At 52.6% G+C, this 27495-nt stretch overlaps 9 protein-coding genes across 9 annotated transcripts; 3 read left to right on the plus strand and 6 right to left on the minus strand.

The window, feature by feature from the left end:
* Positions 1 to 1061: 1061 nt before the first annotated feature.
* On the minus strand, positions 1062 to 1274 carry SEPMUDRAFT_21502 (uncharacterized protein; the record flags this gene model as incomplete). Its single annotated transcript, XM_016908338.1, has 1 exon — positions 1062 to 1274. A coding segment is annotated over one exon (213 nt), but the record flags the coding sequence as incomplete, so codon positions are not given.
* An 889-nt stretch (positions 1275 to 2163) lies between these two features.
* Positions 2164 to 5691, minus strand: SEPMUDRAFT_151303 (Fungal_trans-domain-containing protein). The gene is made up of 3 exons (XM_016906732.1): positions 5191 to 5691; positions 3645 to 5060; positions 2164 to 3579 (listed from the first exon to the last, which is right to left on the minus strand). Exons 1-3 carry the CDS (start codon positions 5421 to 5423, stop codon positions 2424 to 2426), a joined length of 2805 nt encoding a protein of 934 aa, XP_016757301.1. The 5' UTR covers positions 5424 to 5691; the 3' UTR covers positions 2164 to 2423.
* Positions 5692 to 11526: 5835 nt separating this feature from the next.
* On the plus strand, positions 11527 to 14154 carry SEPMUDRAFT_120053 (uncharacterized protein; the record flags this gene model as incomplete). The annotated part of the gene is made up of 1 exon (XM_016901567.1): positions 11527 to 14154. One exon carries the CDS (start codon positions 11527 to 11529, stop codon positions 14152 to 14154), a length of 2628 nt encoding a protein of 875 aa, XP_016757302.1.
* Positions 14155 to 15600: 1446 nt separating this feature from the next.
* Positions 15601 to 17048, plus strand: SEPMUDRAFT_144048 (Ndc80 complex component Nuf2; the record flags this gene model as incomplete). Its single annotated transcript, XM_016903063.1, has 2 exons — positions 15601 to 15702; positions 15756 to 17048. The coding sequence occupies 2 exons, from the start codon at positions 15601 to 15603 to the stop codon at positions 17046 to 17048; spliced, it is 1395 nt and encodes a 464-aa protein (XP_016757303.1).
* A 665-nt stretch (positions 17049 to 17713) lies between these two features.
* SEPMUDRAFT_51993 (uncharacterized protein) lies at positions 17714 to 18376 on the minus strand (the record flags this gene model as incomplete). Its single annotated transcript, XM_016909211.1, has 1 exon — positions 17714 to 18376. One exon carries the CDS (start codon positions 18374 to 18376, stop codon positions 17714 to 17716), a length of 663 nt encoding a protein of 220 aa, XP_016757304.1.
* A 294-nt stretch (positions 18377 to 18670) lies between these two features.
* On the minus strand, positions 18671 to 19928 carry SEPMUDRAFT_151304 (mitochondrial carrier). The gene is made up of 2 exons (XM_016906733.1): positions 19287 to 19928; positions 18671 to 19228 (listed from the first exon to the last, which is right to left on the minus strand). The coding sequence occupies exon 1, from the start codon at positions 19914 to 19916 to the stop codon at positions 19287 to 19289; it is 630 nt and encodes a 209-aa protein (XP_016757305.1). The 5' UTR covers positions 19917 to 19928; the 3' UTR covers positions 18671 to 19228.
* A 774-nt stretch (positions 19929 to 20702) lies between these two features.
* Positions 20703 to 21361, minus strand: SEPMUDRAFT_110710 (uncharacterized protein; the record flags this gene model as incomplete). The annotated part of the gene is made up of 3 exons (XM_016900859.1): positions 20703 to 20855; positions 20916 to 21231; positions 21312 to 21361. The coding sequence occupies 3 exons, from the start codon at positions 21359 to 21361 to the stop codon at positions 20703 to 20705; spliced, it is 519 nt and encodes a 172-aa protein (XP_016757306.1).
* A 1360-nt stretch (positions 21362 to 22721) lies between these two features.
* SEPMUDRAFT_110711 (uncharacterized protein) lies at positions 22722 to 23907 on the plus strand (the record flags this gene model as incomplete). The annotated part of the gene is made up of 3 exons (XM_016900860.1): positions 22722 to 22988; positions 23076 to 23525; positions 23656 to 23907. 3 exons carry the CDS (start codon positions 22722 to 22724, stop codon positions 23905 to 23907), a joined length of 969 nt encoding a protein of 322 aa, XP_016757307.1.
* A 789-nt stretch (positions 23908 to 24696) lies between these two features.
* On the minus strand, positions 24697 to 27105 carry SEPMUDRAFT_151305 (uncharacterized protein). Its single transcript, XM_016906734.1, has 7 exons — positions 27007 to 27105; positions 26673 to 26895; positions 26328 to 26589; positions 25553 to 26276; positions 25358 to 25478; positions 25133 to 25266; positions 24697 to 24964 (listed from the first exon to the last, which is right to left on the minus strand). Exons 1-7 carry the CDS (start codon positions 27098 to 27100, stop codon positions 24918 to 24920), a joined length of 1605 nt encoding a protein of 534 aa, XP_016757308.1. The 5' UTR covers positions 27101 to 27105; the 3' UTR covers positions 24697 to 24917.
* Positions 27106 to 27495: the final 390 nt, after the last annotated feature.

A 27495-nucleotide genomic window follows, 5' to 3' on the forward strand; every position in this document is an offset into this window, starting at 1 on the left:
CTCTCTCTCTCTCTCTCTCTCTCTCTCTCTCTCTCTCTCTCTCTCTCTCTCTCTCTCTTTCCTCACATTCAATTCAACTCCATTCCACTCAAGTTCCATCAATTCGACAACCGATCCATCAACTCAAACGCCTTGTAATGTGGAACTTTACAATCACCATTACCACCACCATCACCACCACCACCACCATCAGCATCACAGAGTTGATGACAACCCATTTCCTCATCAAGTTCCTGCAGCGTCAAACTCGGTCGAATACATCTGATTGCGTCGGCAATGTCTCGACATGATGCAGTATTATTTGGTTGTTGTTGATATTGATTCTGCTGATGTTGATTCTGTTGTTGTTGATGCCGGTGATGCTGGGGTATTGGTACTGCAGCTGCTACTGCAGAATAAATGTCCAAGTTGTTGTGAGCGAAAAAGTCGTTGTGTTGGTGATTTTGTTGTTGGTGGTGGTGTTGTTGGGTATAACAGTAATCTGGGTAGTTATTGTTGTTGTTGTTATTGCCTCCGTAGAGAGAAGAGGAAGATCCGGGAGAGTAGGTTGAGGTTGTTGCGTAGATTTGTTCTGGATTTGATGAGGATGATGATGATGCGGAGGCGGAGGTGGTGGCGTATGTGTGAGTATTGGATTGCATCGGAGTATGATTTTGTTGTGGTGGTAGTGGCGCCTGTGGCGGTTGTGGGTGTCTCAGAGCGGCGAATTCTTGTTGTTGATGCTGTTGTTGCTGGTGTGCTTCGCCGTGTTGCTGCTGCTGCTGCAGAACACCCGTATTTCCAGCAAGTGACCCTCCATTCTCCCTCAAACCATTTCCCGAACTCTGTGGACTAGGTATCGTCCCCTTCATCTGCAACTGCCGCAGCCCCCGATCAGGCATCTGCGAATGACCATATCGTATAGCAACCAAAGACTTTTCACAAGATTCCGCCGCCACCACATCAGCCCTACCCCCAGTACCCCCACCACAAGCCCTCCTCTTCCCCAACATCGCCTCCAAATTCTCCACTACAGAAGAAGCAGTCTCCTCCCCCTCCCCATTAATCTCCCGGCTAGAAATCCCATATTTCATCAACAATGCTCGAAGGCGTTTATTCTCATTCACGACTAGTCTCGCAGCAGCTTGAATTTCCGCAGAAGCTCCCACGCCGACTTGTTCGCACGTCCAATATTTGGTTTCGAGTTCTTGGAGGTATTCTTTGCGACGAGCACGGCTTCGGCGTTGATTGTCGCGGACGCGCGCGAGATCTGCTGATTTCTGGGATGGAGAAAGAATAAAAAAGGGTGTTTTTGTCAGTTTGGATTGGTTTTTTTTTCTTTTGAGTTGGAGTTGGGGGAATCGCCACTCTCCCTCCTCGGAAACAAAATAGAAGGAGAAGGTGCAGGTGTACCAACATACCCCAGTAGAAGCCCGCCTGGTAGATGTAGAGTCCTCCGCCATCTTTCCTTTCTCTTCTTCTTCTTCTTCCTCTTCCGATCCAACCTTGTCCACAACAACAAAAAAGAAGACGAAGTCCGTCCGTCCGTAGGTATGTATGTAGTAAAATCAAGCAACAGCTAAGCACAAAAACGCCGAGGATCCAAGCAAACATACAAAAGGGTAATAACAATGATTAGTATTACAACAATTCCAATTGGATGACAGATACAAATCATGTGAAAAAGTCTCCTTATAAGAACTTTCCCCCAACTCAAAAACTGCCTTGCAGAAAATGGATACGCGGGGCGGGACCTGCAATTCTGCATCGATGATTCAGGTACCTGACTTCATCATCATCACGATTAACTTTTTTTTCTCGGGGGGGCTGTGGACCTGCCTTGATAGGACTAGCGGGGGTTTGGATCGAGCGGTGACACTGACGAATTGATGATAGGTAGGAGGTACTACCTATAGTTAAGGTATGTAGGTAGGAGGTCCATACCTAGGTAAGGTATACATGTAGTTTGTGCACGATTCGTCGATTTCCTTTGCGAATAGATGGAATGGGGAGATCCTCCGCTACCTCCGCTATATAAGCAAAAGCCTACGCGTTAAGCCTCCGCCATCGCCTCTCCGCAAAAGTACCTCACTCAAGTTGATAAGCGGTTAAACAGTAGGAGTATGAGAAATCAAAAATCAAAAATAGCTTCTTTATAGAGTAGCAGGAGTTGATATAGGAGGGGGAAGGAAAAGGTAGAGAGGTATACGTAATCTCATCTATCTCTACCTACTCTTTCTCTCTCTCTCTCTCTCTTCATCTCTCATCATCGTTGTCATCATCGTCATCATCGTACCTCTATCAATCGTTCAATTAATCATCAAATAGATAGTAGGGTAGATTTCATCAAAGCGAAAGAAAGACTGGAGCAGCAAATGCTAGTGATACGCTCATCATGCACCCGTCCAAGACACACAAAACCCGTCTCTGTTTGGGCAATATCATTATTGATACCATTCGTTCTCATCATAAGCACCCGCCATGTTATTGAAGACATTCATCGAGCTCAGCCAACTCGACATATCCATATCATTCCCCATCGGAAGGGGAGCAGAGGAAGCTGTACCTGCACCAGTGGCCTGCGTGCCGGGGCTTGTGCCAAAAGGGTCATAGATTCCATTGGCTGGTGGCTGCTGCAGTAGAGACGACGCCTGAGTGTGAGCAGCGGGCAGCTGCTGCATTCCAACCGCATTCATTGCCGCCGCTGGGGGGTGTTGAGTTTGCGTCCACGTCGATGGATCCGTGTCAATCTGATTCCAGTTCTCAAAGCCCGCTCCTAGCTGTGCTTGATCGCGGTATGCCCAGTCCTGACTGTCTCGAATCAGCTGCTCGACACCGCCGAACATGTCATTGGGGCTGCTGGTACTGTTTCGTCCGGCGCTTGAAGCGGAAGCCCAGTTTCGAACGGGTTTTTGCTTAGGAGTGTTGACAGCAGAGCCATACTGGTAAGGCTGCAAACCATGTGCATCCTGTGGAGGAGGCTGGAAACTGATGCTCGCAGTTCGTGGTACTGAGGCGGTCGCGACCGATGTCCCCGTCACTCCGCGAGGCTTGGACTCACCCACTGCCGGGCCTTGAGACTGCCATGCCTGAGCTGGCATTGCCTGCGCACTGGGCGCCATCGACACGTCTGACATTCGTCTTTCATGACCCCCTTGACTCGACGGGGAATGAACTTCACCCACCACGGTGCCAAACTTGGCGTCTGTTCTGGTCAGAACGACGGTGGCTTCTTCCGGCAGCTCGACCTTCCATTTGCGTGCCAATATATTGATGATGGCAAGCGATCGTCGGGCACCCAGCCAGCCCTCGGCGATCTCTTCTAGATGCTTGACTCCGTGGACGATATCTCGTTTGGCATTCTTGTCCGGTAAGTTGAGGAGATGGATCGTGCAAGCAGAATGGGCAATGTATACGGCAATGTTGCAGATCTGGCGAAGACCATATGATCTCTTGTAAAGGCGCATGAGTTTGCTGATCATGGCTGCCGCTTGGGTGCACAGCTTGCGGGGGCTCACGTTCGCTGGTAGCGGTGAAGTTGCCTGCGTGTATTTCAAGAATGGTCGGAACAAGTGGATGAAGAGCAGTTGGAAGAACATACTGTAACGTCCAGGGGGTCAGTGTTCGTGCTCGACGTCTCCATACTTTCATGTTCCGACACTTACTGCATGACCAGCACACTCGAAAGCAGGCCTTCTTTCGGTTCCAATTCCTTGGGTAATTCGCGTCGCCATCCCTCGAGACGTGTATGAATCTCAGATAGCTTTTTCAACTCGGCGGCCTTGCCCTTGGCCTTGTCCATGTCCATGGGGTTGTAGAAATACTCCATCAAATCGTTACTAATCTCACACAGTTTCGCAATCTGCAGTGCCACCGCTCTCGTCCGTGACGGCTGAGGATGGGCTTGTGTGAAGCCGGAATCCGTATACGGACTCCATTGGGCAGAGTCCTCGTCGGGGAAGACATCAAACTTGGGAGTCGTCACCATCGAGGAGGGAAGCTGGGGTAATCGTCCCAGATAATTGGACCAGCACTTATCGAAGAGGTAGCAGCCCCAAAAGGTCACCCTCCGCACATCTTCTTCGTTCTCGTCACCACTCACATGATGGCCGTTAGTGAGATGGCTGGCATCGAGATTGAGGCCCATGTCACATGCCATTCGAAAGGACATGCCGCTGTACACCCACCCTCGACCTTCTCGGCCACAGCCTGCCTCGCGGACAGACATCAAGGCCAACGCTTGGATTGTGGTCAAGTTGGGCTTTTCATGCTCATCGTTCTCCATGATCAACCGCTTCGCCTCGCGAAAGAAATGGTCCCCAGTCGTGGCCGAGTCTTCCGGATTCTCCCTCGCTCCAGCGTGGGAGGTGAAGTGACAGCCCAGAGCCAGGATGGCGTTGAGCAGTAGAGGCGTGCAATATTGCGTCTTCCTCGGAGCATGGGGCGGTGGTCTTCCCAGCATGAAGTCACGGAAGAAGAGCTGCTTGGATAAGGTGGTGAAGAAGGTGTAATGCCAGGTGAAGTACATGTTCACCAGATGGAGGATCAAATCGGGATCACTCGTCACGTTCGTCCACGACAGTACGGGATTCTCCTGCTGTAGGTACTCGTCCATGTTGTCGCTTCGAGCCTCTTCGGGAGCCAAATGTATCAAATTGCTCGTTCCACCGATATAGCGCACAGAACCTTCGTCCAGTCTCAGGTCCCCCATCTTTCCGTATAAATGCGACTCAAATGGCGTGGTGGGAGCGCGACGCTTCGCCGGCGCCTCGTCGTCGTCCTCGTCATCCTCCGGATCGCCAGGCTCTTTCCCCGTAGAAATCTTCGCTGCCACTGCATCCAAGCTCTCACACGTCCGAATCTCTCGTACTAATCCTGCTACATCGTGCTCGGAGTAGTTGAGAATCGCTTCGATCAGGGTTTGTAGGGTGGAGTTTCGCGTCTTCAGGTTATCGAGGTCGTTTTTGTAGACTCCTTTGCGTCGATGGTCTGAATTGGGATCATAGATGCATTCGGTGCCATACACCTGGGCGCAGGCAGCACAGGCGGGAGTGTTGCCATCACACTTGCTCTTTCGCTTCCTAGGCAGTGCAAAGAGTCGTATCAGCGGTGCTCTCGTCTCCGTCGATCGACTGCCTGTTCCAGCGCGCGGGGGGCGCAGGTTCTTCGGGAGTCGTTTGAGGAGGTATGAGAGGGGGCAGCTCAGCTTACCTACACGCAATGCACGCCGTGCTCACACACCGTCTCTTGGAAGCATCCTCGACATCCTCCGCCGGGTTGTCGTGATTGTTGTTGTTGCTGTTGCTGTTGTTATTCCGACGTCGACGCTGCTTGGGCTTGCTGGCGGGCGGCGGCGGCGGCGGGTGGTGATGAAGGTGGTCGAGGAGTGGTGAAGTTCGGATATCCGCCGGCGCTTGCATATCCCCGGCCGTAGCAGCTTCCATCAGGCTGGTCCACTCATACGCCTGTCCCACGCGGCAAGTTGGAGCGCATTCTCCCCGGAGATGCTGGAGACGATGATGTCGGGCGGCGGCGGCGGCGGCAGCGGTGGTGGTGGTGGTAAATGGTGACGAGGACCAGAAATTGCAGTGCTGCTTATCAAACTCCCAAACTCTGCTGGCAACTGGGACTGGGACGTGGACGTGGACGTGGAGGTGAAGGTGTACATGCCATCCAGGTGAAACGACATGCTGACACAGTCAGAGAGATAGAAAGTACCACCAGCAGCACCACCACCACCAAATGTCTGAGGCTGCTCAAGCGTCACTCCCTATCTCTGGGCACAAGAATGCTCCCTCTCGGATCGCTTCGGTCGTCGGTCGCCCTGCACTCTGCTGCCCTCCTCACTCTCTCCTGTCCAGCCAATCATCGCGCTCGGAGATAACGTCGAACCTTTTTGCCAAGCGATAAGGGGCAACATATATTCATTCACGCGCATTGATAGGATGAGCGAGCAGCCGACCGACATGAAGGATTTATGCTTTCTTTGCCTGGCTTATCGACAACTACCGTATATGCACTTTTGTCTTCTTGCTACCTTATCGCATACCACTTCACCACCACTACAAGAGCATGATGATCCTGGAAGACGGGAAGAACCAAGCAACCAACAGCGACGTATGGAAAGAGTGGGTACGGGCAGTACAGAGTGGAATTCTGAGGTGTATTTGTCGTCCCAGTAGCATATATACTTGTTCCGAGGCCTCTGCCATTATGCAACACATGAGAAAACAGACAGCGCTGCATATATCGCCTATTACGTGTTCTGCTTTTGCCATCTGAATGAATTATTACTCGTCGCACTGTATGCGATGCATTACTATTATCGTTACCTGTATACTGGTGAGCGGCGTGCAAGCGACATGGCAGGGGAACACATACTGATATATCACTCGGAGTCTTGCTCATCTTCGACTCCGGACGCCTTCGCTCCTCTATCCGATTCATGATGTTTGTAGAGGAAGATAGTACTCCTCACTTTCAGTCCAGGCGCCAATCGCAGTAGTCGTAGCCGAAGCCGAAGCAGTGATCAGCGTGAGACGACCCTGAGTGGAGATGCACGAAGCCCCGTTGGGATATGAATGAGCAGGATTGCATCCGTACGTGGTCGCGAGCGTCGTAGGTGGACCGGCTGCAAAGTAAGCATTAGTGTAAGACTTGGAGCCAGTTGCAGTAGCCGAAGCCGAAGCAGTGACCAGCCTAAGACCACCCTGAGTCGAGATGCACGAAGCCCCATTAGGATAGGAATGAGCAGGATTGCACGCGTACGTGGTCGCAGGCGTTGCAGATGGACCGGCAGCGAAGTCAGCCTTGGTGTGAAACTTGGACCTTGTCGCGCTAGGGGAAGACTTTGAGTCCAAGCACTCCGCGTAGTCCGCAGCACAAATTGCCATGTTGGCATCAGGTGCTGTGCGGCAGCTGTTATAATCGGCCTGACAATCTTCCTTATCATGAACGCCACCATGCTTTCCAGCTGAAGTTGGAGTTGGATATGCCGGCGCAGTGACTAGGGTTAAGCTTCCCCGGGTTGAGATACACGATGCGCCATTCGGATACGAGTGAGCTGGGTTACATGCGTAAGTTTGAGTGACGAGCGTGAGACTGCCCTTGGTTGAAATGCACGAGGCTCCATTAGGGTACGAGTGAGCCGGATTGCATGCGTAACGGGTTGGAGCCGGCGGAGTAACGAGAGTAAGCCCGCCATTCGTCGACACACACGATGCTCCATTAGGGTACGAGTGAGCCGGATTGCATGCGTAAGGCGTTGGAGCCGGAGTAACGAGCGTGAGGCCGCCCTTCGTCGACACACACGATGCTCCGTTAGGGTACGAATGAGCCGGATTGCATGCGTAAGGCGTTGGAGCCGGAGTAACGAGCGTGAGGCCGCCCTTCGTCGACACACACGATGCTCCGTTAGGGTACGAATGAGCCGGATTGCATGCGTAAGGCGTTGGAGCCGGAGTAACGAGCGTGAGGCCGCCCTTCGTCGACACACACGATGCTCCGTTAGGGTACGAATGAGCCGGGTTGCATGCGTAATAGGTTGGAGCCGGCCGAGTGACGAGAGTGAGCCCGCCCTTCGTCGACACACACGATGCTCCATTGGGGTACGAGTGAGCCGGATTGCATGCGTAACGGGTTGGAGCCGGCGGAGTGACGAGAGTGAGCCCGCCCTTCGTCGACACACACGATACTCCATTAGGGTACGAGTGAGCCGGATTGCATGCGTAAGGTGTTGGAGCCGGAGGAGTGACGAGCGTGAGGCCGCCCTTCGTCGACACACACGATACTCCATTAGGGTACGAATGAGCTGGGTTGCATGCGTAAGATGTAGAAGCCGGTGGAGTGATAAGAGTGAGACCGCCCTTCGTCGATACACACGAGGCCCCGTTGGGGTACGAATGAGCTGGGTTGCATGCGTAAGATGTAGAAGCCGGTGGAGTGATGAGAGTGAGACCGCCCTTCGTCGATACACACGATGCCCCGTTGGGGTACAAGTGTGCCGGATTGCATGCAAAAGTGGACGAAGCAGGCGAAGCGGTTGAAAGGACGGCGTACGGAACATATCGCTTGTAGTGGGGCGTTGAGGACGGGGTCTCGTTGCGGAGGTAGTAGCAGCCATCGGACAATTCGCAGACCTGGCCGTCCGGGTATGAGTGTGCTGGGTTGCACGAGTAACGGCCACCAGAGGAGGTAGCTCCTGGCGCAGGGCATGCTGTAGGTGCCGATAGAGCAGAGGAAGCCGCAGTTTGGTATTTGGGAACGTCGACATAGACTGATGCGGAGGAGGCAGAGACGGAGACACCTGGGCCCTCTGTCCTTAGGTAGTAGCAGCCATTGGATAACTCGCAGATCTGACCGCCCGGGTACTGGTGTGCTGGATTGCATGAGGATCGGCCACTAGAAGAAGTACCTCCCGGCGCAGGGCATGCTGTAGGTGCCGATGGAACAGATGGAGCCGCAGTTTGGTATTTGGGAACGTCGACATAGACCGATGCGGAGGAGGCAGAGACGGAGACACCTGGGCCCTCTATCCTTAGGTAGTAGCAGCCATCGGACAGCTGGCAGATCTGGCCGTCAGGGTAAGAGTGTGCTGGGTTGCATGAATAGCGACCATCGATCGATGTTGCGCCCGGTGCAGGACATCCTGCTGATGGAGCAGATGGAGTAGCGGGAGATGCGGAGGCAGAGACGCCTGGACCCTCTGTCCTTAGATAGTAGCAGCCATCGGATAGTCGACAGATCTGGCCGTCAGGGTATGAATGTGCTGGATTGCATGAATAGCGACCATCGATCGATGTTGCACCCGGTGCAGGACATCCTGCTGATGGAGCAGATGGGGTAGCGGGAGATGCGGAGGCAGAGACGCCTGGGCCCTCCGTCCTTAGGTAGTAGCAGCCATCGGAGGACAGCTGACAGATCTGACCGCCGGAGTAGGAGTGTGCTGGGTTACATGAATAGCGACCATCGATCGAGGTTGCACCCGGGGCAGGGCATCCTGCTGATGGAGCGGATGAGGTAGCGGCCGATGCGGAGGCAGAGGCAGAAGCAGAGACAGAGACGCCAGGGCCCTCTGTCCTGAGATAGTAGCCGCCATCAGAGGACAGCTGACAGATCTGGCCGTCAGGGTAGGAATGTGCTGGATTGCATGAATAGCGACCATCAACCGAAACTGCACCTAGTGTAGGGCGTCCTGCCGATGGAGTAGATAGAGTCGCGGTTCGGGTCTCAGGAACATCAACATAGACTGACGGAGTTGCGGATACACCTGGGGCGGTGCAATCTCCACGAGCGATTGCAGCAGCGTTGCAAAAGAGGAACGAAGAAGTCGGAGCATAGGAGCCGTATTGCGCATCTCGCTTGTAGTGATCATTATCGTCCTCGCTGTCCTGTGTGCCTTCATCGTTCACGCTATTATAGGTAGAAAATAGCGACTTGTCTTCCCCATAATCCTGGCTTGGATAGGCAGGGCTAAGAATATCATTCTTGCCGTCATCGTCAGAAGGATCGCTAGGCACATATCGAGTGCCATCCTGGGGAGGCTGCTGCTGCCATGGGCTATGTGGAGGCATTAGCGGCATTGGTGGCAGTGACTGGATTGGTGGTAGTGACTGGATTGGTGGCAATGACTGGATTGGTGGCACTGGAAGCACAAAAGGCATATCGTCTTGCATTTCTGGTGACGGAGTGGCCTGGTAGTACCCTCCTGGGATGCTGCTTGTCTCGTAGTCCCAAGTGAAAGATGAGGCAACATGTGGCTTGGTGGACGAGGAGCTGACGACATAGGTGGTGGGCTTTGCAGAAATGACGATGACACCGCCTGGCATAGTCTCCGTCATATAAAGTGTTGCGGTTGTCGTTTGCAACGCGGTTTGTGTATGAACCTTCGTAGCGGTAGCTGTAAGGAAAGCGGTTTGCGTCATGTTGTTCGTAGCTGTAGCTATCACTGTGAAATCCTTCGTAGCGGTAGCTGTCACGGTAAGATTGCTAGTAGCTGTCGTAATTACATTGTCGGTCTCGGTAGCTGTCGTGGTAATGCTCGCTGTTTCTGTCGTGGTAACACTCGCTGTAGCTGTCGTGGTGAAATTCTGGGTAGTAATAGCTGTAGTGGTAATATTATCGGTCGCCGTAGCTGTTGCAGTAAGTTCCTGAGTAGCAGTGGCTGTCGTAGTCATGTTGTTGGTCGCCGTAGCTGTCCTAGTGAGTTCCTGGGTCGCAGTAGCTGTCGTAGTTATGTTGTTGGTCGCCGTAGCTGTTGTAGTGAGTTCCTGGGTAGCAGTGGCTGTCGTTGTGAGTTCCTGGGTAGCAGTGGCTGTCATTGTTATATTGTTGGTCGCCGTAGCTGTCCTAGTGAGTTCCTGGGTGGCAAAGGCTGTCGTTGTGAGTTCCCGGGTAGCAAAGGCTGTCGTTGTTATGTTGTTGGTCGCCGTAGCTGTCCTAGTGAGTTCCTGGGTGGCAAAGGCTGTCGTTAATATATTGTTGGTCGCCGTAGCTGTCCTAGTGAGTTCCTGGGTGGCAAAGGCTGTCGTTGTGAGTTCCCGGGTAGCAAAGGCTGTCGTTGTTATGTTGTTGGTCGCCGTAGCTGTCCTAGTGAGATTTTGGGTAGTAACAGCTGTCGTGAGGGCCATTTGTGTAGAGCCAGTCCTGACAGTCGTGTTGCTAGCAGAGCCCGACAAGCCAGCAGAAGACGGAGATGAAGGCATGACCAGGGTCGCGGCAGCGCTGCTGCTAGCAGAGGAGGCGGCCGAAGGGATCGCCATCGTGCCGGGAACGCTGCTGGCGGAGGACGTAGGCAGAGGCATCACCAGCGTTACAGGAACGCTGCTGCTGGCAGAGGACGTAGACTGAGGCATCACCAGTGTTACAGCAACGCTGCTGCTTGCAGAGGATGCGGTCGAAGGGATTGCCATTGTTACGGGAACGCTCAAGCCAGCGGAGGACGTAGGCAGAGGCATCACCAGTGTTACAGAATAACTGCTGTTGCCAGAGGACGTAGGCAAAGGCATCACCAGTGTCACGGGAACGGTGCTGCCGGCAGGATCCATGGTCATGGTCACAACAGAAGTCTCAGTTGCGGGGGGTAGTGGGTGCCCGACAAATTTCGTGGATGTTGACGAGAAGCTCGTTGAAACCACAGTAGAGACCTTGGGCGAACTGGGAATCACCATGATCATTGTACTTGCAGCTGTAGAGCTCGATCCAATGCGAGATGAGCTCGGAGAACCGGATATGCTTCCTGCGTTGGTCGCTATAGTCGTGCCACTGCCGCTGCTGGAAGAGGACAGAGAACCTGGGCCCACAATTCCAGTCATAGTAGACATAGAAGCAGTCCTTGTACTAGATGAGGTCGAGGATTCACTCAAAAAGCTTAGAGAGCCGAAGACGCTTCCTGTAGAAGAAGCGCTGCTGCCGGTGCTGGATACACCACTGCCGCTGCTGGAAGAGGATAGAGAACCTGGGCCCCCAATGGCAGTCATAGTAGTCACAGAGGCAGTGCTTGTTCCAGATAAGGTCGAGGAGCCACTTGACGAGCTCTGAGAACCGGACATGTTTCCTGCGTTGGTCGTCATAGTCGCACTACTGCCGCTGGAGACAGAACCCGGGCCCATAACTGCAGTCATAGTAGACATAGAAGCAGTTATCGTTCCAGATGAGGTCGAGGAGCCACTCAACAAGCTGAGAGGGCTAAAGGCACTTCCTGTAGAAGACGTACCGCTGCCGATGCTTGACACACTACTGCCGCTGCTAGAAGAGGTAGACCCTGAGCCCACAATTGCAGTCATAGTAGTCACAGAGGCAGTGCTTGTGCCAGATGAGGTCGATAGACTACTTGACAAGCTCGGGGAGCTGGAGGCACTTCCTATAGAAGATGCACCACTGCCGCTGCTGGAAGAGGTCGAACCTGGGCCCATAATTGCAGTCATAGTAGTTAAAGAGGCAGCGGTTGTGCCAGATAAGGAGGTCGGTAGGCCACTTGATGAGCTCAGGGAGCTAGACGAACTTCTTGTAGAAGATGCACTACTGCCGCTGCTAGAAGAGGCAGAACCTGAGCCCACGATCATAGTAGTCATAGAGGCAGTGCTTGTGCCAGAAGAGGTGGCCGAGGAGCCACTTAAGGAACTGGGAGAGCTAGAGGCGCTTCCCATGGAAGATGCACCAGGGCCCACAATTGCGGTCATAGTAGTCATTGAAGAGGTGCTTGTACCAGATGAGGTGCTTGTGCCAGATGAGGTGGCGGAGGAGCCACTTGACGAACTGGGAGAGCTAGAGGCGCTTCCCCTGGAAGATGCACCAGTGCCCACAATTGCGGTCATAGTAGTCATTGAGGAGGTGCTTGTGCCAGATGAGGTGCTTGTGCCAGATGAGGTGCTTGTGCCAGATGAGGTGCTTGTGCCAGATGAGGTGCTTGTGCCGGATGAGGCGCTTGTGCCAGATGAGGTGGCGGAGGAGCCACTTGACGAACTGGGAGAGCTAGAGGCGCTCCCCGTGGAAGATGCACCAGGGCCCACAATTGCGGTCATAGTAGTCATTGAGGAGGTGCTTGTGCCAGATAAGGTGCTTGTGCCAGATGAGGTGCTTGTGCCAGATGAGGTGCTTGTGCCAGATGAGGTGCTTGTGCCAGATGAGGTGCTTGTGCCAGATGAGGTGGCGGAGGAGCCACTTGACGAACTGGGAGAACTAGAGGCGCTTCCTGTAGAAGATGCATCACTAGATAAGGTAGTCGAAGAAGCGCCTCCCGTAGAAGATGCACCTGGACCCAAAATTGCGGTCATAGTAGTCATGGAGGCGGTGCTTGTGCCAGATGAGGTGATCGAGGAGCTACTTGACGAGCTTAGAGAGCCAGAGGCACTTCCTGTAGAAGATGCATCACCAGATGAGGTAGTCGAAGAGCCACTTGACGAGCTAGGAGAGCTAGAGGCGCTTCCTGTAGAAGATGCATCACTAGATAGGGTAGTCGAAGAAGCGCTTCCCGTAGAAGATGCACCTGGACCCACAATTGCGGTCATAGTAGTCATTGAGGAGGTGCTTGCGCCAGATGAGGTAGTCGAAGAGCCACTTGACGAGCTAGGAGAGCTAGAGGCGCTTCCTGTAGAAGACGTACCACTGCCACTGCTGGAAGAGGAGGCAGAACCAGTCATGGTAGTCATGGACGCAGAACCAGACGACGCCGAGGAGCTAACCGATGAGCCAAACGCGCTCCCTGTACTGGACGCAGATGTGCTGCTACTAACGCTGGTTGGCGGAAGACCTGACGAGGAGGACCCACTTGCAGATGCGGTTGGAGTGACTGTGGCGGTGGTCATAGCACTGCTATCCCTTGATGTCGAAGAAGTAGACGAGGAGACTTTGGTGGAAGAAGAAGTCGAGTCGGTGGAGGAGGCGATCGAAGACGAGGTTCCTGTTGAAGATGTGGTTGCAGAAGAGGTGTTAGATGAAGAGGCATCAGTAGAAGAGGCGGATGAAGAAGTGCCGATCGAAGAGGCGGACGAGGAAGAAGTGCCAGTCGAAGAGGCGGATGAAGAAGTGCCGGTCGAAGAGGCGGACGAGGAAGAAGTGCCAGTCGAAGAGGCGGATGAAGAAGTGCCGGTCGAAGAGGCAGTTGGAGAAGTAGTGCCAGTCGAAGAGGCAGAGGAAGAAGTGTCGGTCGAAGAGGCAGAGGATGAGGAAGAAGGCCCAGTCGAAGAGGCAGAGGAGGAGGAAGAAGTGTCGACCGAAGAGGTGGAGGAAGAGGAAGAAGTGTCGGTCGAAGAAGCGGATGAAGAAGTGCCAGCCGAAGAGGCAGTTGGAGAAGTAGTGCCAGTCGAAGAGGCAGAGGAGGAAGAAGTGCCAGTCGAAGAGGCAGTTAGAGAAGTAGTGCCGGTCGAAGAGGCAGAGGATGAGGAAGAAGGCCCGGTCGAAGAGGCAGAGGAGGAGGAAGAAGTGCCAGTCGAAGAGGCAGAGGAGGAGGAGGTGGTGGTGCCGGTCGAAGAGGCAGTTGGAGAAGAAGTGGCGGTGGAAATGACAGTGGCGACCGAAGTGACCGTCGTGGCAATAGATGTATCACTGCTTGCGCTGGAAGACGAGGACCCTGAAGTAGCTGTGGTATCACTATTGCTGGAAGAGGAGGACGGAGTGACCGTGACCGTGCTGCTGCGATTTTTGATTAGCCCCGGCGCTACAGTTATCGAGAACTAGTCTGGTGGAACAGACGGGCAACTAACCTGGCTGTCGAGCTCGAACTTCCACCAGAGCTAGTGGAGGAACTTGTATCCGAGTCAGACATGATCATTGTAGATGTAGATGTCGCGGTCATGGTGGTAATCCTACAAGGAATGCACGGTCAGCGAGAGTACGACTTGTCAAGGCCGCGAGCCGGGAAACGGTCTTGGTCACTCACATGGTCCTGCCAGATTTCTGGCGACGCTCCAGGGCTGTAGCGATATCTGCGCAAGGTCAGCAGGAGAGTCTTCTGCGCGCCTCTGGGTCGCTCACCAGTTGGGGCGCCATATACGAAAGGCAGCGCAAGAGCGCCAGCAACCACTGTGCTGAGCTTCATGGTAGTAGCGAGTGACTGAAATTTTGGGAAGCACAACTCGAGAATCAGGTCAGAGAACAGCAATATCTCATTCTTTTGATAAAGCAGAGCGCACGGCCCTGTTGCTGAGACTCGGTGGCATGTCTGGTTGACTTCATTTGCCTACCCAAGGCTTCTTTCAAGATAAAGCTGACGAAGGCGAGTTGATTGGTTGATATGTTGATTCCACGATGCACACTCATTGGGAAATTTACATTGAGCGACTGATGATGCTTTGATGTGCCAAGAGGGGTTGCAAAGTTGATCCGTGAGTTGATGTTCACAGTGTAGGTCTTACGCACAGGAAATGCTTGCTCGGAGTCTTCGGGTGGCGAACAGGCGACGAAGGAGAACCAGAAGCATGAATGTGGAGTTTGCAGTGTTCCCCAGCGAGAGGGATCACAACGGATCGGTCTCCTCGTCATGGCGGCGCTGTCTCCATCTTTGGAGGAACATGCAGGCGGTAGCACTGCAGCGTGGCAAGCATGAGAGCCAGGCACTCGCTCACGTCTTTCTTGCCTCTTCGCTAATCTGGGCAGAGGCGCGCAGGGTTGCGATCGGAAGCGGACGGAGAGCCCATATCAAGGAGAAGTTAGAACATTGCCGTCGCTTCAAGCTTCGACATTGGCCGACGGTACCAGACTTGAGGGGGGTAATCTTCTACCTCCAAATGTGATTGGACATGCTGATGAGAATCCAGCATGTCGTCGTGGTCATCAAGACTCCCATATCGCGGGTGTTGTGTCGTGATGATGAAGAAACACCAACTGCAGTACCATGGTATTGAGGTGAGGTGAGGTGAGCAGGTGAGGTGAGGTGGTACCTACATGTACCTCCTAGGTAGAACATATTGTCAGCCTGAGGCAACAGCTGCTATCCGGGTCCGGGCCGGGCATCATCGTCCCCTGCGACAGACTTGGCGTTTTGTGTTTGTTGACATGCCACAGACGAACAACTCATGCCCGACGCCCCGCACTCACTTCCACACGCGCCCCCTCGCCGACATCGAAATCGCCAGCACCACATCACCACACACCACAGGTGCATCCGTTGGCAGGATGCCCAGTATGGAATACAACCCCCGAATGAGCATGGCGGGAGGGCGATCTGTGTCTAGCCAGCAGCAGAAGAAGGTCAAAGAGCCCGATGAGGACGCGTTCATGACACTTGTAAGCAGCGCGCATTTGTCGACAACTCACGCGCAAGACTGACTGTATGCCAGCCGGACAAGGAGATAGCAGGATGCATCAGCGACATTGGTATCAACTTCACCCTCGAAGACCTCCGAAAGCCCAACCCGCAGCAGATTCAGAAAGTCTTCGAATGGTTTGCTGAACTGCTCACCAACACGACTCGCGAAGTCGTGGCGCCCGCGATGCGTGCTGCAGCCGAGGACATGTGCGGCGACGATGTTGAGCGCATATTCACGGCGGACACGCGCGAGCTCATGGGCTTCTTCATCACCATGCGCAAACTGCTCCTCGAGTGCGGCATCAAGGATTTCACCTTTAGCGATCTCTACCGACCGACTCACCCCCGACTGGTCAAGATATTCAGCTATATCATCAACTTTATCCGCTTTCGCGAAAGCCAGACGAACGTGATCGATGAGCATTACAACAGCTCGGAGAGGACGAAGAACACGATCGAACAGCTCTACCACGCAAATCAGGAGAAAGAAGATCGACTGCACGAAATGCAGCAGAACAGGAAGAACGTGGAAGCAGCGCTACAGCAGAAAGAGCAACGATCTCAGGAACTCAAGACTCGTCTTCTCGAACTGAAGAAAGCCCAGGAACGCGTGACGGAGAAGCTCGAACGCGTCAAGGGAGAACAGTCCCGCTTGAAGTCCCTCCTGGAAGACAAGACCACATCCGTAATGCAGACTCGAAATGAAGCAGCCAAGCTCCGTCCATACACCGAACAGTCCCCCGCACACCTCGAGCAGTCTCTGCGGGACCTGAGCTCCAACCTCGCTGCCGATCGGCACGAGATCGAGCGTCTCGACAAACGCGCTCGAGCACTCCAGACGTCCTGCGACACCTTTACCCTCTTACAGACGGACATCTCATCTCTCACGAGATTACTGGGAGACTTGCAGCTGGAGTTGCACAAGGAAGATGAAGAACAACGCGCCGCGGGGAAGAATCGAGATGCGCTGACGGAAAAGTCGAATAGCGTGCGCGAAGTCGAGAGGCAAGAGAAAATGCTTAGGAAGCAATTGCAGCAATGGCAGGATCGGACGGAGAAGCTCCGCAGGGACGCAGAGACGAGAGCGTTGAATGCAAAGAGTAAGATGGAGGCGTTGCGAGCGAAGCATAGGGAGCTGACTGCAGAGCGGAGGGATCGGGGAGAGGAAATTGAGAAGAGGAGGGTCAGGGTTGAACAGACGGAGAAGAAGATGGCGGACTTGAAAGAGCAAATTGAGCATGAGGTCCAGGCCGCGAGAGAGGAGTACATGAAGATGGAGAGCCATATCCGGCTGTACATTACCGAGATGGAGCAGAGCATTTGAGGATGACGACAATGACAATGACGGATGATAAAGCTTTGTTGGGACGACGCGTCGCGATTCCTACCTACCTACTTGTTTGTACATAGCCCACGATACCCCAATGCACTTGTTCACCACCAACGACCACCTCACTAGCTTCAACGTAGATCTCGAAATGGGGCGGAGGGAGGGGGCGTTACTGAGTGATACTGCTGGACTCTATGTCAGCCTGTGTCCCTCTCAAATAGTGTTCCCTGACAAAGCGTGAAAGGAGAATTGTGATCAGATCTAGAGACTTGTGTCTCGTGCAAAGCTAGTCCGCAGCAAAAAGAGTACAAGTCTTTCTCAGACTGGTGCCAGCTGGTGTATCATCAAACAATGATGGTGATGGGAGAGGAGGAGGAGGAGGAGGAGGAGGAGGAAAGGCGCTTACCATGAGAACATTCGTTCGGTAATCGAGGAAAGTTTGCAGCTGTGTGCTTGAGATCTGCTTGGCAGCATGTGATTAGCAAAGCTGGATTCCAAAAGTGATGATTGGAATGTCTGTGGCAAGAGGGCAAAGAATCAGGATTAATATAACGCGGTGCTCCACATAATTTTTAGGAACAGGTCTGTGAATAACTGTGATTCTCATCATGCAAAGAAGGATGAGACGAAGGGAGGGATGGATGAGGCTTACCAAGTCATCAGCGCGTCGTCGACTTTGGCATCTTCTCGAAGGTGCACCATCGGCTGGCGACGGTTCGCACTTTGACTGTTCGACCAACTGAGATGTCGCCGAGCCTTCTGGTGGTGACGTTGAGAATGGAAAGCTCTTCATCCCAAGGAGCAGATGAGCACGCTTCTGCTGTGCTGGATGATGGAGTAGAGCCGCATTCAGCCAAAATCAGTTTGCTGTTCGTGAAATGAGCAGCTTCCACAGCGATGGAGAAGGTCCTGTTAAGCCCTTGCGCGGAGAAGGCGGAAGTCGGTCGATGAAGCTCGATGGCATTCCACATGGCGAGGATTGGCTGTGCATTACCTGCCTGGAGTTTGTCTGTGTTGCCTTCTCGCCCTGCCACTGCAATGCTGTAGGTCGCCAAATATGCGCGAAGGTGTGCAATGTCTGGACAGAAGGCAACTTTCAGTGCCCGTGAAGTTGTAAGCAGACGCAGTGCAGGAGTTGAGAGCCAGTTGTCGAGGCCATCTCGATGGCCGAATGTCTCTGGCGCTTTACTGAGCAACTCCAAGAACGCATCTCTGGTTGAGCAGAAGATGAGAGTCGAAGGTGGAGCGTGATGCTCCAGCACATGCTGTACAAGCTCCTGGACGCTCTGGACGTCGAGTACAATGGGACGGGAAGAATCCATACCGAGTCGGCAATAGCTGGTGTTGAGGTCAATTAGGTAGCGGCACTCATGCTGACACCGGGGCGCGGAGCGGGATGGACGGGCAGAGGCTGTACCTCTGGGGACATGTACGCTGGAGGCGTTGGCCGCATTCTTCGCATTGTCTTGATGACACGCGATGTTGATGTTGATGTGATGAAGATGCGCAGAAGAGGGAAAAGTCGAAAAGATTTATTTTGTGTCTAACGGCAGCTCGTTCCGGTCCGTCGCGTCGGGAGAGCTCGTCCGAAGTCCCGAGAATCCTCCGTTTTTTTTACCTCCTCCTTGCACACATAAGCACAATCAAGTCTACCACCACCAGCACCGCCCGGGCCACCATCGTCTCAACAGGCTACCACTCATGATATGACTTTTCTCTGACGGCTGATCCGATGCTCTTGTCCTGTTCACAAGTCATTCTGGGCGATCGCTTACGGTTAACATACACAGTAACAATCTCGCACAATCCAAGCACTCCTTACATGCACCCCCCTCCCCTTATTGCTACAAAACTCCAGTCCTCTTCAGAGAAGCTGTCACGCTGTCGGCGACTATCAAAGTGATGATGGTGTGGGGTGCAATTCTGAATAGATAAGTCCCGAAGCCGCGATAAAAGCGAAGAGGACCCTCCTTTCTATACGCCTGCATGGCACAGTCGAGCATGCCGTTGTACTGCGAGCCACCTCTCTGCAGTCGAGTCTTCAGGAAGTCGAATGGCAAGCCAAAGAACGAGGCGAAGAAAGCGGCAACTCCAGAAGCGGCGATGGTGATACCTCGATCGGACATTGAGCTATGCTGTTTCAACTGGTGCTTCGACTCGGAGAAGAAAGCCAACTTTTGTCCATGATCAGCGAAAGTGTCAGATGATACATGCATTCCACTGGAGTCTTACCTAGCCAAAATTGGTCGCCATGGCTCGAAGTATGGTTGGATAAGAGCCTGACCACAGTGCAGTGATCCCCTCGCTCCTTGTGATCCTCACAAGAGCATCCACCACCGATCGATAATTGGCTCTCTGTTCGCGCGCTTTCATCCCATCGGACTGTAGACGGATCAGAGCAACCTCTGCTGGATTAGCAAGCGCGGCAGCTAAGCCTCCTGCACTCAAAGACGCAGCAGTCCGATCCCCAAACCCGACCTTTCTGCCTTGACCTTCAGCTCTGGTCGTCGCGTATGCTAGAAATTTGTCGAAGAAACCCAGTCGTAAGGTGGCGTATGAAGCTTGACGCAGCCACGCCGCAGATATGCCATTATACAAGCTGAAAAGACCATCTTCAGCAACGACTTTCCTTGCGACTGCCAGAGGGGATTGTCCTTTGCCTGTTGCTCCTTCACCTAAAAGCTGGAGCCTGGTTTTGACCAAATCGATGGGCTGTGTACACGTTGTCGCGACGATTCCAGATCCACCTCCAATCACGAATGGTAGCAGCGGTTTTACTGTTGTTGCGAGCGCTGATTTGGTCGTAGCGGGAGTGGTCTCACTTTTCGAAGAGTCGTCGGTAGGCTGCTTTGGGTCGAACATGGTGTGAAAAGCATGTTCAAACCAACGCTTTTGTTGCATCTCATCATCAACAAAACTGGTAGCGGAGGACCGAGATGCCGAAGACCCTCGACATCGTGATTGGCGGCGCCCACTTCTGCCAGCACCGCGGGGATACCAGGTCTGCGTAATATCCGATTATTCCCGCAATACAAACTATCCAACGGCACTGTGCATTATGGGAGTCCTTTGCGCTTACCAGGCGACCTTGCACGGTATTCAAGGCATCTTACTCGCTTGAGAGAGACACGTTCTTCCACCAATGGCGTCTATGGAAGCAGCCTATCAGCCTCGAGGCATATCTAAAAAGTGAGTGGCATTGGTGGCACTGGAAAGTAACGATGCTGCTAGCTACGCGCCCCCAGCAGTTGAAACCTCTATTCGCATACTAATGGACAGTTGCTTCTAGTGCTTTCATTCGCATTGACCACTTGCGAAAAATGTTTTAACAAGATCCTCGATTGGTTGCCAAGACCAGGTATTGCAATCCAGGACCTAATGTTAGGTACAACGACTTCAGACACGGCAATCATTTCAGGACTTTAATGTCGACATTCCACCAGCTTCAATCGCGGGTGCAACGAACTCGCAAACCCCGGGCATATCGCGTATTTCTGGCAAAAAAAATGCGTATGCATAGGGGCTCCCGCACCGGTAAAGGGCATCCCAAATGGCGCTCTGCATCCCAACTGGAAAGAATCAAATCCCGGAGTTGGCTGTAAGCGAGTACCGAGCACTGGAGGTCGGCCGAAATGTGGCTGAACCCGATCAGTGATAGAGGTTGCACTGGCCCCCGGCCTCCGTTCCAGTGGTCGTACAACATATAGCGCCTTCTTTCCCATTGCCCGGCGACGCATGACCATAAAACATGATGCAGCTGTTGCCGAATGCGGTGAAAGACTCTTCGTAGATATTCTCGCACTGTGTGTGCAGTCAGCATCTGCATCTTGATAGACGATTGGGCACCAAGTGTGGACTTACTGAGGTAAAAGTAGCACCCGTAGGGCCCTTGCGTGAGTTGTTGATATTGTTGCCGTATCCTCCACAGACTTTGTTTGTGGCTGTCGTATCTGCTTGGCTTTGGCCTGGGTCCACGCAGAGACAGTACTTCTGCGCGGGGGGAGGCGCATGATCCTCTTCGTCCACAGTGTCCAGACTGTCCAGACTGTCCTTGGCCTTCATGAGTTGGTTTGAATTTCCTGGAGTCATGCCTGCGAAGTTCTTGGCTTGAGCTAACGATGGAGTTTTGGGAGAATGTGCGCTGTCCAGAGGATGAGGTACCGCGTGGGCTGGTAGACTGCAGATATCATGTTATCTCAGCCCATTGTTCTCCAGTATGATGAGGATCTGCATGCCAGGGCGGAGGCCTTCACTTACAAGAAGCTGAGGGCGATCATTGCCGCCGCTCTCTTCGTGATCCAGACCATCTTGAGGAAACGGCAAGAATTTCGAATATTTCGCAAAAAGTCCAGAATCTGAAAAGACGCACACCAGAACGATTGTACTCTGGGAGGATCGTTCTGTTGACGAAATATATATATATATATATAAGAACAACACGTACTGATGGACTCCTGAATAGTTCCTGGTCGAAGAATCGATACCGACCCACATGATTCCGCCAACATCGCAAGGGCATCTTGTAGCATTGGGCAGTAGTCTTCATTGACCCGATGTTCTGGAAATCGGGAGTGTGTAACTTTCGGCTCTGCTTACTAGAAACCGTTGACTGGTTGTCTTTTGGGACCTTGACCAACAAATCTCCCCGTGGTGCTAGGGTATTCCTTACCTTTCCCCTGCTTGTATACCTCATTCTGGCCACCTCGGTATACAGTAATGGCGACGGCGAGACTCCCCCAGACCGGCCCCCAGACGTATTATTTGGCATTGCCCCCATCAGGATGAACATGGACATGTATTCATCAAAGACAACTGGCCGTTGGTAAGTGGATGACATGGACAATACTGTCCGCACTGCTGAATCAACCTATGAGTGGGGGTAGCATGGAGCTACGGACGCTGGTCTGAATATTCAATATTGTCGGTACAGTATGCCTAAAACAGGCCGTGCAGTGCAACAGTGTTCATGTCTATGCCTCCATGGACACTGTTGTATACTATAGAATGTGTTGGGGGAAACGAACTATCGGACAAATGCCACGGCGCGGCCCCTGCGCTTGAAACTTGCTCGTTCACCAAGTATAACGAGAACTCTTTTGGTGAGCAATCGATGGAATACACGCGTGCAGACTACGCTAGCTCTACTGTATGCTTACCCTGCTGCTACCCTCGGACCCAAGAATACTACTGATGCGTTTGTGAGGACAGCTTGCACACTGACCCTAGGTGTTCTTCATATCAGTATTATCACAACTGTATATAGTGCAACAGGAACACGGTCCATGTGTTCATGCACTTAACTGCACTGCTGCAGAGACCTGGGTCTGTAGAGAGTAGGGACCCCAAGTCTTCTGCAGTCTGCTGACATATTCTTGGATGAGCCATCCTTGTGAATATGGGCCGTCTATACATAGCAAAGATTACACCAACGACCGCCTCAAAAAAAAAAAAGAGTCTCGCCACTCCGACATATATGTTTATACCAACAGGAAGCCCCTTTTTCCCCAGACTGAGTTCTTGTTGCTCCTCTGCGCTCCCCGCTTTGCAGCAGCCTAAAGAGCAGCCTAAAGTCCCATTCGAAGATAGCAACAACAACAAGAACAACAACAACAACAAACTACAACGACGACGACAACCACGTCCACGACCACGACGGTAGCAGCAATCATGAAGCTGGGGATCGCTCTAGCAATCGCCCCGTCGGTCTTCGCTGGATCTCTCGCCTCGCGAAGCCCAGATCTCGTCTCCAGAGACACCCCAGGAGGAGATCGTCCTTATCCCCCAGCCTTCTGCCTTTGCAGATCCGGAGACGAAGACGGTCCGGTCGACACGGCTGCGACCGACACGACCCTTACACAGGTAGTCTGCAAGCAAGTCCCCGATAGCACATTTAAGATATACGACAGTCCTGATAAAGACCCTCTTCATGGCGGGGTAAGAAGAATGTTCCCAAAACCCCCCAACCCAAAGAAATGACTTGGGGAAAATGAAAAGCATGCTCTGATCTTTTTATTTTTGCAGTGTTTCAGCTACTACTTCATCGATTTTTTCTTCAATATCAATGAAAGTATGGAATATTTCGACCCCAAGTGCAGGGAGGTATCGAAGCAGTGTCAGTATTGGGCAGAATGTTGGGGTGGAGATGGAACAGTGGAACAAGGACAGGTAATGGCAAAGGGGAACCCTAACGGCACTTGTGGAGAGCAGAAGGGGCCTAGTGAGGAGGAGGAGGAGGAGGAAAAGAAGAAGAAGAAGAAACGTGATGAGGAAAAACCAGTTCTTCTATCCACGCGAACCCCACAACTTACCGACGACGACGTTCCTCCTTTTGACGAACCCTTTTGTCTGTGCAAATATGGCTCTGAAGACGATGATATGGGCGACAAGACTCTCACACAAGATGCCTGTACCCATGTTCCTGACAGCCAATACTTTGTGTACGAGAATGCTGCTGGGGATTTACAAGGAGGTGTACGTTCCTTTTTTTTTCTCCTCCTTTTTTCTTCCCTTCCCCATCATCCGAAGAAATCCGCCCTCTCCCCGGGCAACCACTTGAGTAAAAAAAAAGAAAAACTCGCTAATCCGAAATCAACGAGAGTAGTGTTTCAGCTACAGCTTTGAGAAAGATTTCCCAGATATCAACGCCACAGCAGCATATTTCCAGAACCTCTGCACGACGGAATCAGGCAACCAGTGTCAGTATTTCTCCGAGTGTTGGGGCGGAGGAGGAACGACAGATGATGGGCAAGTCGTCGCGCGAGGAAACCATTCTTGTCCAGGAGACACCCCTCCTAATGATGGAAGTCTGCACTCGCGAAATGCACCGGTCGTCCTCCCTCGCCAGATCGAGTAGATGGTTCCTTTTTCGACGAATTTTTGGGTTAGTAATGAGGGGGAATGAGGGTGATGAAGGGTGATGATGATGAAGGGTGATGATGATGAAGGGTGATGATGATGAAGGGCGATTATGATGAAGGGCGATTATGGTCTCCATTGGAAGCATGAATGAAGGTTTGGGGTTTTGGAGCGAGAAAGGAGAGACGAGAGGAGAGGACAGACGGAGGGAGTGAGAAGAAGGAATACTTAATAAGCGAAAGAAAGAATGGCGCTGATTCCTCAATCCTCATGGTGAACATCTCGTTCTCGTTCTATCATGCAATGGGGTGACCGCAACGGAAAAGAAGCACATCATCTTTCAACATTTTTACTTTCTTTGGTAAGGACTCGTTCGAATACTGATAGTCGTTATTCTTTTCACGAAACCGCTGTGGACTTGGCATCTGTCGTCGACTGGGCAATGCGGCGAAGAGAGGGCTGGAATGATGGAAACCTTTCTTTCCAGTTGACATTGTCTCGCAAGATGCTGCTTCCTGCTGAAGTTGTGGACAGAGCGAGTTCTTCAGTCTCTATCAAAGAGCGTGAGTGCAGATGAGTGCAAAACGAGTGAGGGGTGTCAACTGGCGACAATTCCAAAGCAGAAAGGAGTAAGGCGTTCAATGAAAGGATTGGGAGAGTGGGAGTGGGAGAAACTTCAGAGATGTCGTTCGGCAAGCTGATGAGGTGATATGAAGGGAAGAAGGGAGAGAAGAAGCGTGCGTGCGTGCGTAGGGACACGGATGCTGATCTCATCACCTGTAAATGGTTGTTGAAGTCCTGATTCGGGCTGGGCAGAATGCTGCCGTGCAGTATACTAGACATTGGTATTCAGTGATGACCTAGAGAAGGCAAAGGAGGGTGTGGTTGGTGTCGTTCAATCCGACGGATGATGTCGTAGCTCCAAGTATAGTAGACGTGCAGTCTGTCCCCTTGCACGATCTACGCTAAGCTTTTGATCATCATACACGCCCCGATCGTATTCGGGAGCTAGTACCATATGCTCCTCGTTCGATGATGGGGAATCGCGGGTTGCCCTGTTTCGATACTTAGCCATTGCCTTTTCACGGCCCGTCTAAAGAATAGGCAAATCATGCGGAAGATTCCGAAGTTCCTTCAGCTGTGCAAGATATACTATACTCCAAAGCCTTGGATGGGAGATATATATATGTATAGGATGTGGAACGAGAAGACGGCAGACGTACCTTGCGCTTCTCTTTCCTTTGCGAGATCGTACAGAAAGAAATCAATCAGAACAGCATTGATAGATGTAGTAGCGTCTGGATGAGCTCGCAATATCTCGCGACGGATGAGTTCCACGGCCCAGATGCTGCAGCCACTGTTTCCAAACAAGAAAAGAGTCAGGATCTGATGCAAGCTGTCTTTCGCGCCAACTGCTTGTGAGTGAGAGGAAAAGAACGTGGACGTACCGCAACTGTACCTCCCATGAATGTCCTGGTTCGAGTCGTTTCAGGTCTCGGATATGATAGTCGAGAGGTGGACTGAATGTCAGTACTCCTAGTGAATGCAGTGACTGCGGTACGCGGTAATCTGAACGCCAGTCAGTTCAGCATGATCAGATCACTACGCTATGAATGTGCTCGTGTAAGATTGCGCCCGCATACCTGCAAACATGGTCAAGTGATCAATATCTTCAAAGTGGCCTGGTCCGGTATCGTTAAGCGCTGCCCATAAGTCGGCGACGAAGATCTGCGCGCGCTTGAGGATTCGCACTTTGCGCCCGTCGAATCTGGTTTCGTCGCGAAAACAGTTGAAGTGTTTTGCTAGTAAGTTGACAAGCTTGCCAGCGGATTGATCCGCTTCTTGGATGAGATGAAGAACTGCATGATCTGGTCGTAGATCGGCTGGTGACAGATTTAGTGCAAGTGTAGAGCTCTCGCTACTAACGGCATCCGCTTCCTTGTTCTCTACCGATACATCTGTTACGGGGGGTGCGCTTGTAGAGGTATCAACCAGCACTGTGGACAGGGCGTCATTGTCCATGTGATCTATCGCTCCAAGGGGGGCCGAGTCGATCTCTGGAAGGTTATTCAAGGCCGGTGCCTCTGTGGGTTGTGATGATGGGTGAGAAGAGCGCTCCATTCCACTGTGGCCATTCACTGTCGGGTTCAACGAGCTATCTTGCTCTGCGCGCCGATCATCATTAGGATCCCGTGGGTTGTCCAAATCAGTGTCGAGGCTTTGATCACTACACTCGGTAGGAGGAGCAGGACCAGCAGTCGCTGAGCTGCCCGTCACCACGATTGTATCCTTGCTTGCTTCGAGAAAGTCGTCTTCGCCGTTAACATCATCGTCATCATCGTCATCATCATCCTCATCCGCAAAGCTCTACCAAGTCAGAATAGACTCATCGATACCAGGCTGGGACTGTTCGCATACCTCGCGCAGAACTGTGCTCGCCTCCCTCAACACGTCGATTCGTTCCTGGAGAAGCGGAATAGGCTCCGCCGTCGCACTTCGAAAAACATGGGCAAAGACATCCCCCGTACATCTGGGAGCAGTCCAGAATCGCGGCGTGGTAAAAGGGATATCTTCGTCCAATGCCCTTCTCAAGCAAGCCACCAGACTGTTGTACCCCGTCCACCGCTGCCCTCGATACTCCACTTGAAATCGATCCTGGGGTGACAACTCCGACCAGAAACTGCAGAGTATTACTAGAATCAGCAGCAGCACCCTTGACCGGAACTTCTTTGGTCATGGGAATATCTCCATGTTCACACGCACGAGAAGTTCAGCAAATCCATGGCGAAGATGAAGTTGACCATGTCTAGTTCGGAGAATCCTTCACTGGGCTTGGGATGCAGTTCGTGTGTTGTCCAGGTTTGGGTGGAGTACGCTCGGTCTTGCATGGCTTTGTAGATTTGCATAGCAGCACTTTTAGTTCCGTACATATCAACGTGCACGTCGATAGCGTTGCTGTAGATGAATTCGGCATTTTTCAGGATGCCTGATGGGAGGAGATGATCGGATGTCAGCTAGTGGAACGAGGATATCGTTTGCACTCTGCCTGCACGGGTGGTATAAGGTACTAAGGTACATGTCGTGATGATGTACGCACCCGTATCGCGTGGAACTCCGTCCTGAGGGGCGGAAATGCCCAATCTCTGGCGGAGGAGGTTCAGCAGTTCTAGATCGACTTCATCGTCGCTCATTGTGGCGGCACGTGACGAGAGTGAGATGAAGTGAAGTGCAGGAAAGGAGTAGGAGGTAAATGTCTCCTGGACGTGGGACTCATCAGGCTGCAAGCGAGTGGTTGCCTGACAGCAGGGCTCCACACTCCGAGACTCCGACTTCCGACTCCCGTCTCCCGTCTCCCGTCTCCCGACATCCGAATCTCAGCATCTCCCTTGACATTTGAAGTTAACACCCATGGCGAACATCATCATTGTCATTGGACCAACCGACGATTGACTGCCTGACTCGGGCATGTAAACTGCTCATGCAATAACACCCGCACCACGCACCTCACCGTCCCGCTCCTCCCCTCGCTCCACCTCATCGACGACACTCCGCTCCGCTCCTCGACGATTCCTCTCCCTCTCTCTGT

Source organism: Sphaerulina musiva (assembly GCF_000320565.1).
Source record: "Sphaerulina musiva SO2202 unplaced genomic scaffold SEPMUscaffold_10, whole genome shotgun sequence".
NCBI classification, from domain to species: domain Eukaryota; kingdom Fungi; phylum Ascomycota; class Dothideomycetes; order Mycosphaerellales; family Mycosphaerellaceae; genus Sphaerulina; species Sphaerulina musiva.

What these genes read in the sequence shown, in the direction of transcription:
- SEPMUDRAFT_151305 (XM_016906734.1), bottom strand. Translation starts at nt 27,100, where the DNA reads ATGAGCGACGATGAAGTCGATCTAGAACTGCTGAACCTCCTCCGCCAG. An exon ending in CGAGCACAGTTCTGCGCGAG is followed by an intron (nt 26,277 to 26,327) that starts GTATGCGAACAG and finishes CTGACTTGGTAG; the next exon opens with AGCTTTGCGGATGAGGATGA. An exon ending in TCACTTGACCATGTTTGCAG is followed by an intron (nt 25,479 to 25,552) that starts GTATGCGGGCGC and finishes ACTGGCGTTCAG; the next exon opens with ATTACCGCGTACCGCAGTCA.
- SEPMUDRAFT_151303 (XM_016906732.1), bottom strand. Translation starts at nt 5,423, where the DNA reads ATGGAAGCTGCTACGGCCGGGGATATGCAAGCGCCGGCGGATATCCGA. An exon ending in ACGGCGTGCATTGCGTGTAG is followed by an intron (nt 5,061 to 5,190) that starts GTAAGCTGAGCT and finishes TGCACTGCCTAG; the next exon opens with GAAGCGAAAGAGCAAGTGTG. An exon ending in TCGAGTGTGCTGGTCATGCA is followed by an intron (nt 3,580 to 3,644) that starts GTAAGTGTCGGA and finishes TGGACGTTACAG; the next exon opens with TATGTTCTTCCAACTGCTCT.
- SEPMUDRAFT_151304 (XM_016906733.1), bottom strand. Translation starts at nt 19,916, where the DNA reads ATGTTCGACCCAAAGCAGCCTACCGACGACTCTTCGAAAAGTGAGACC.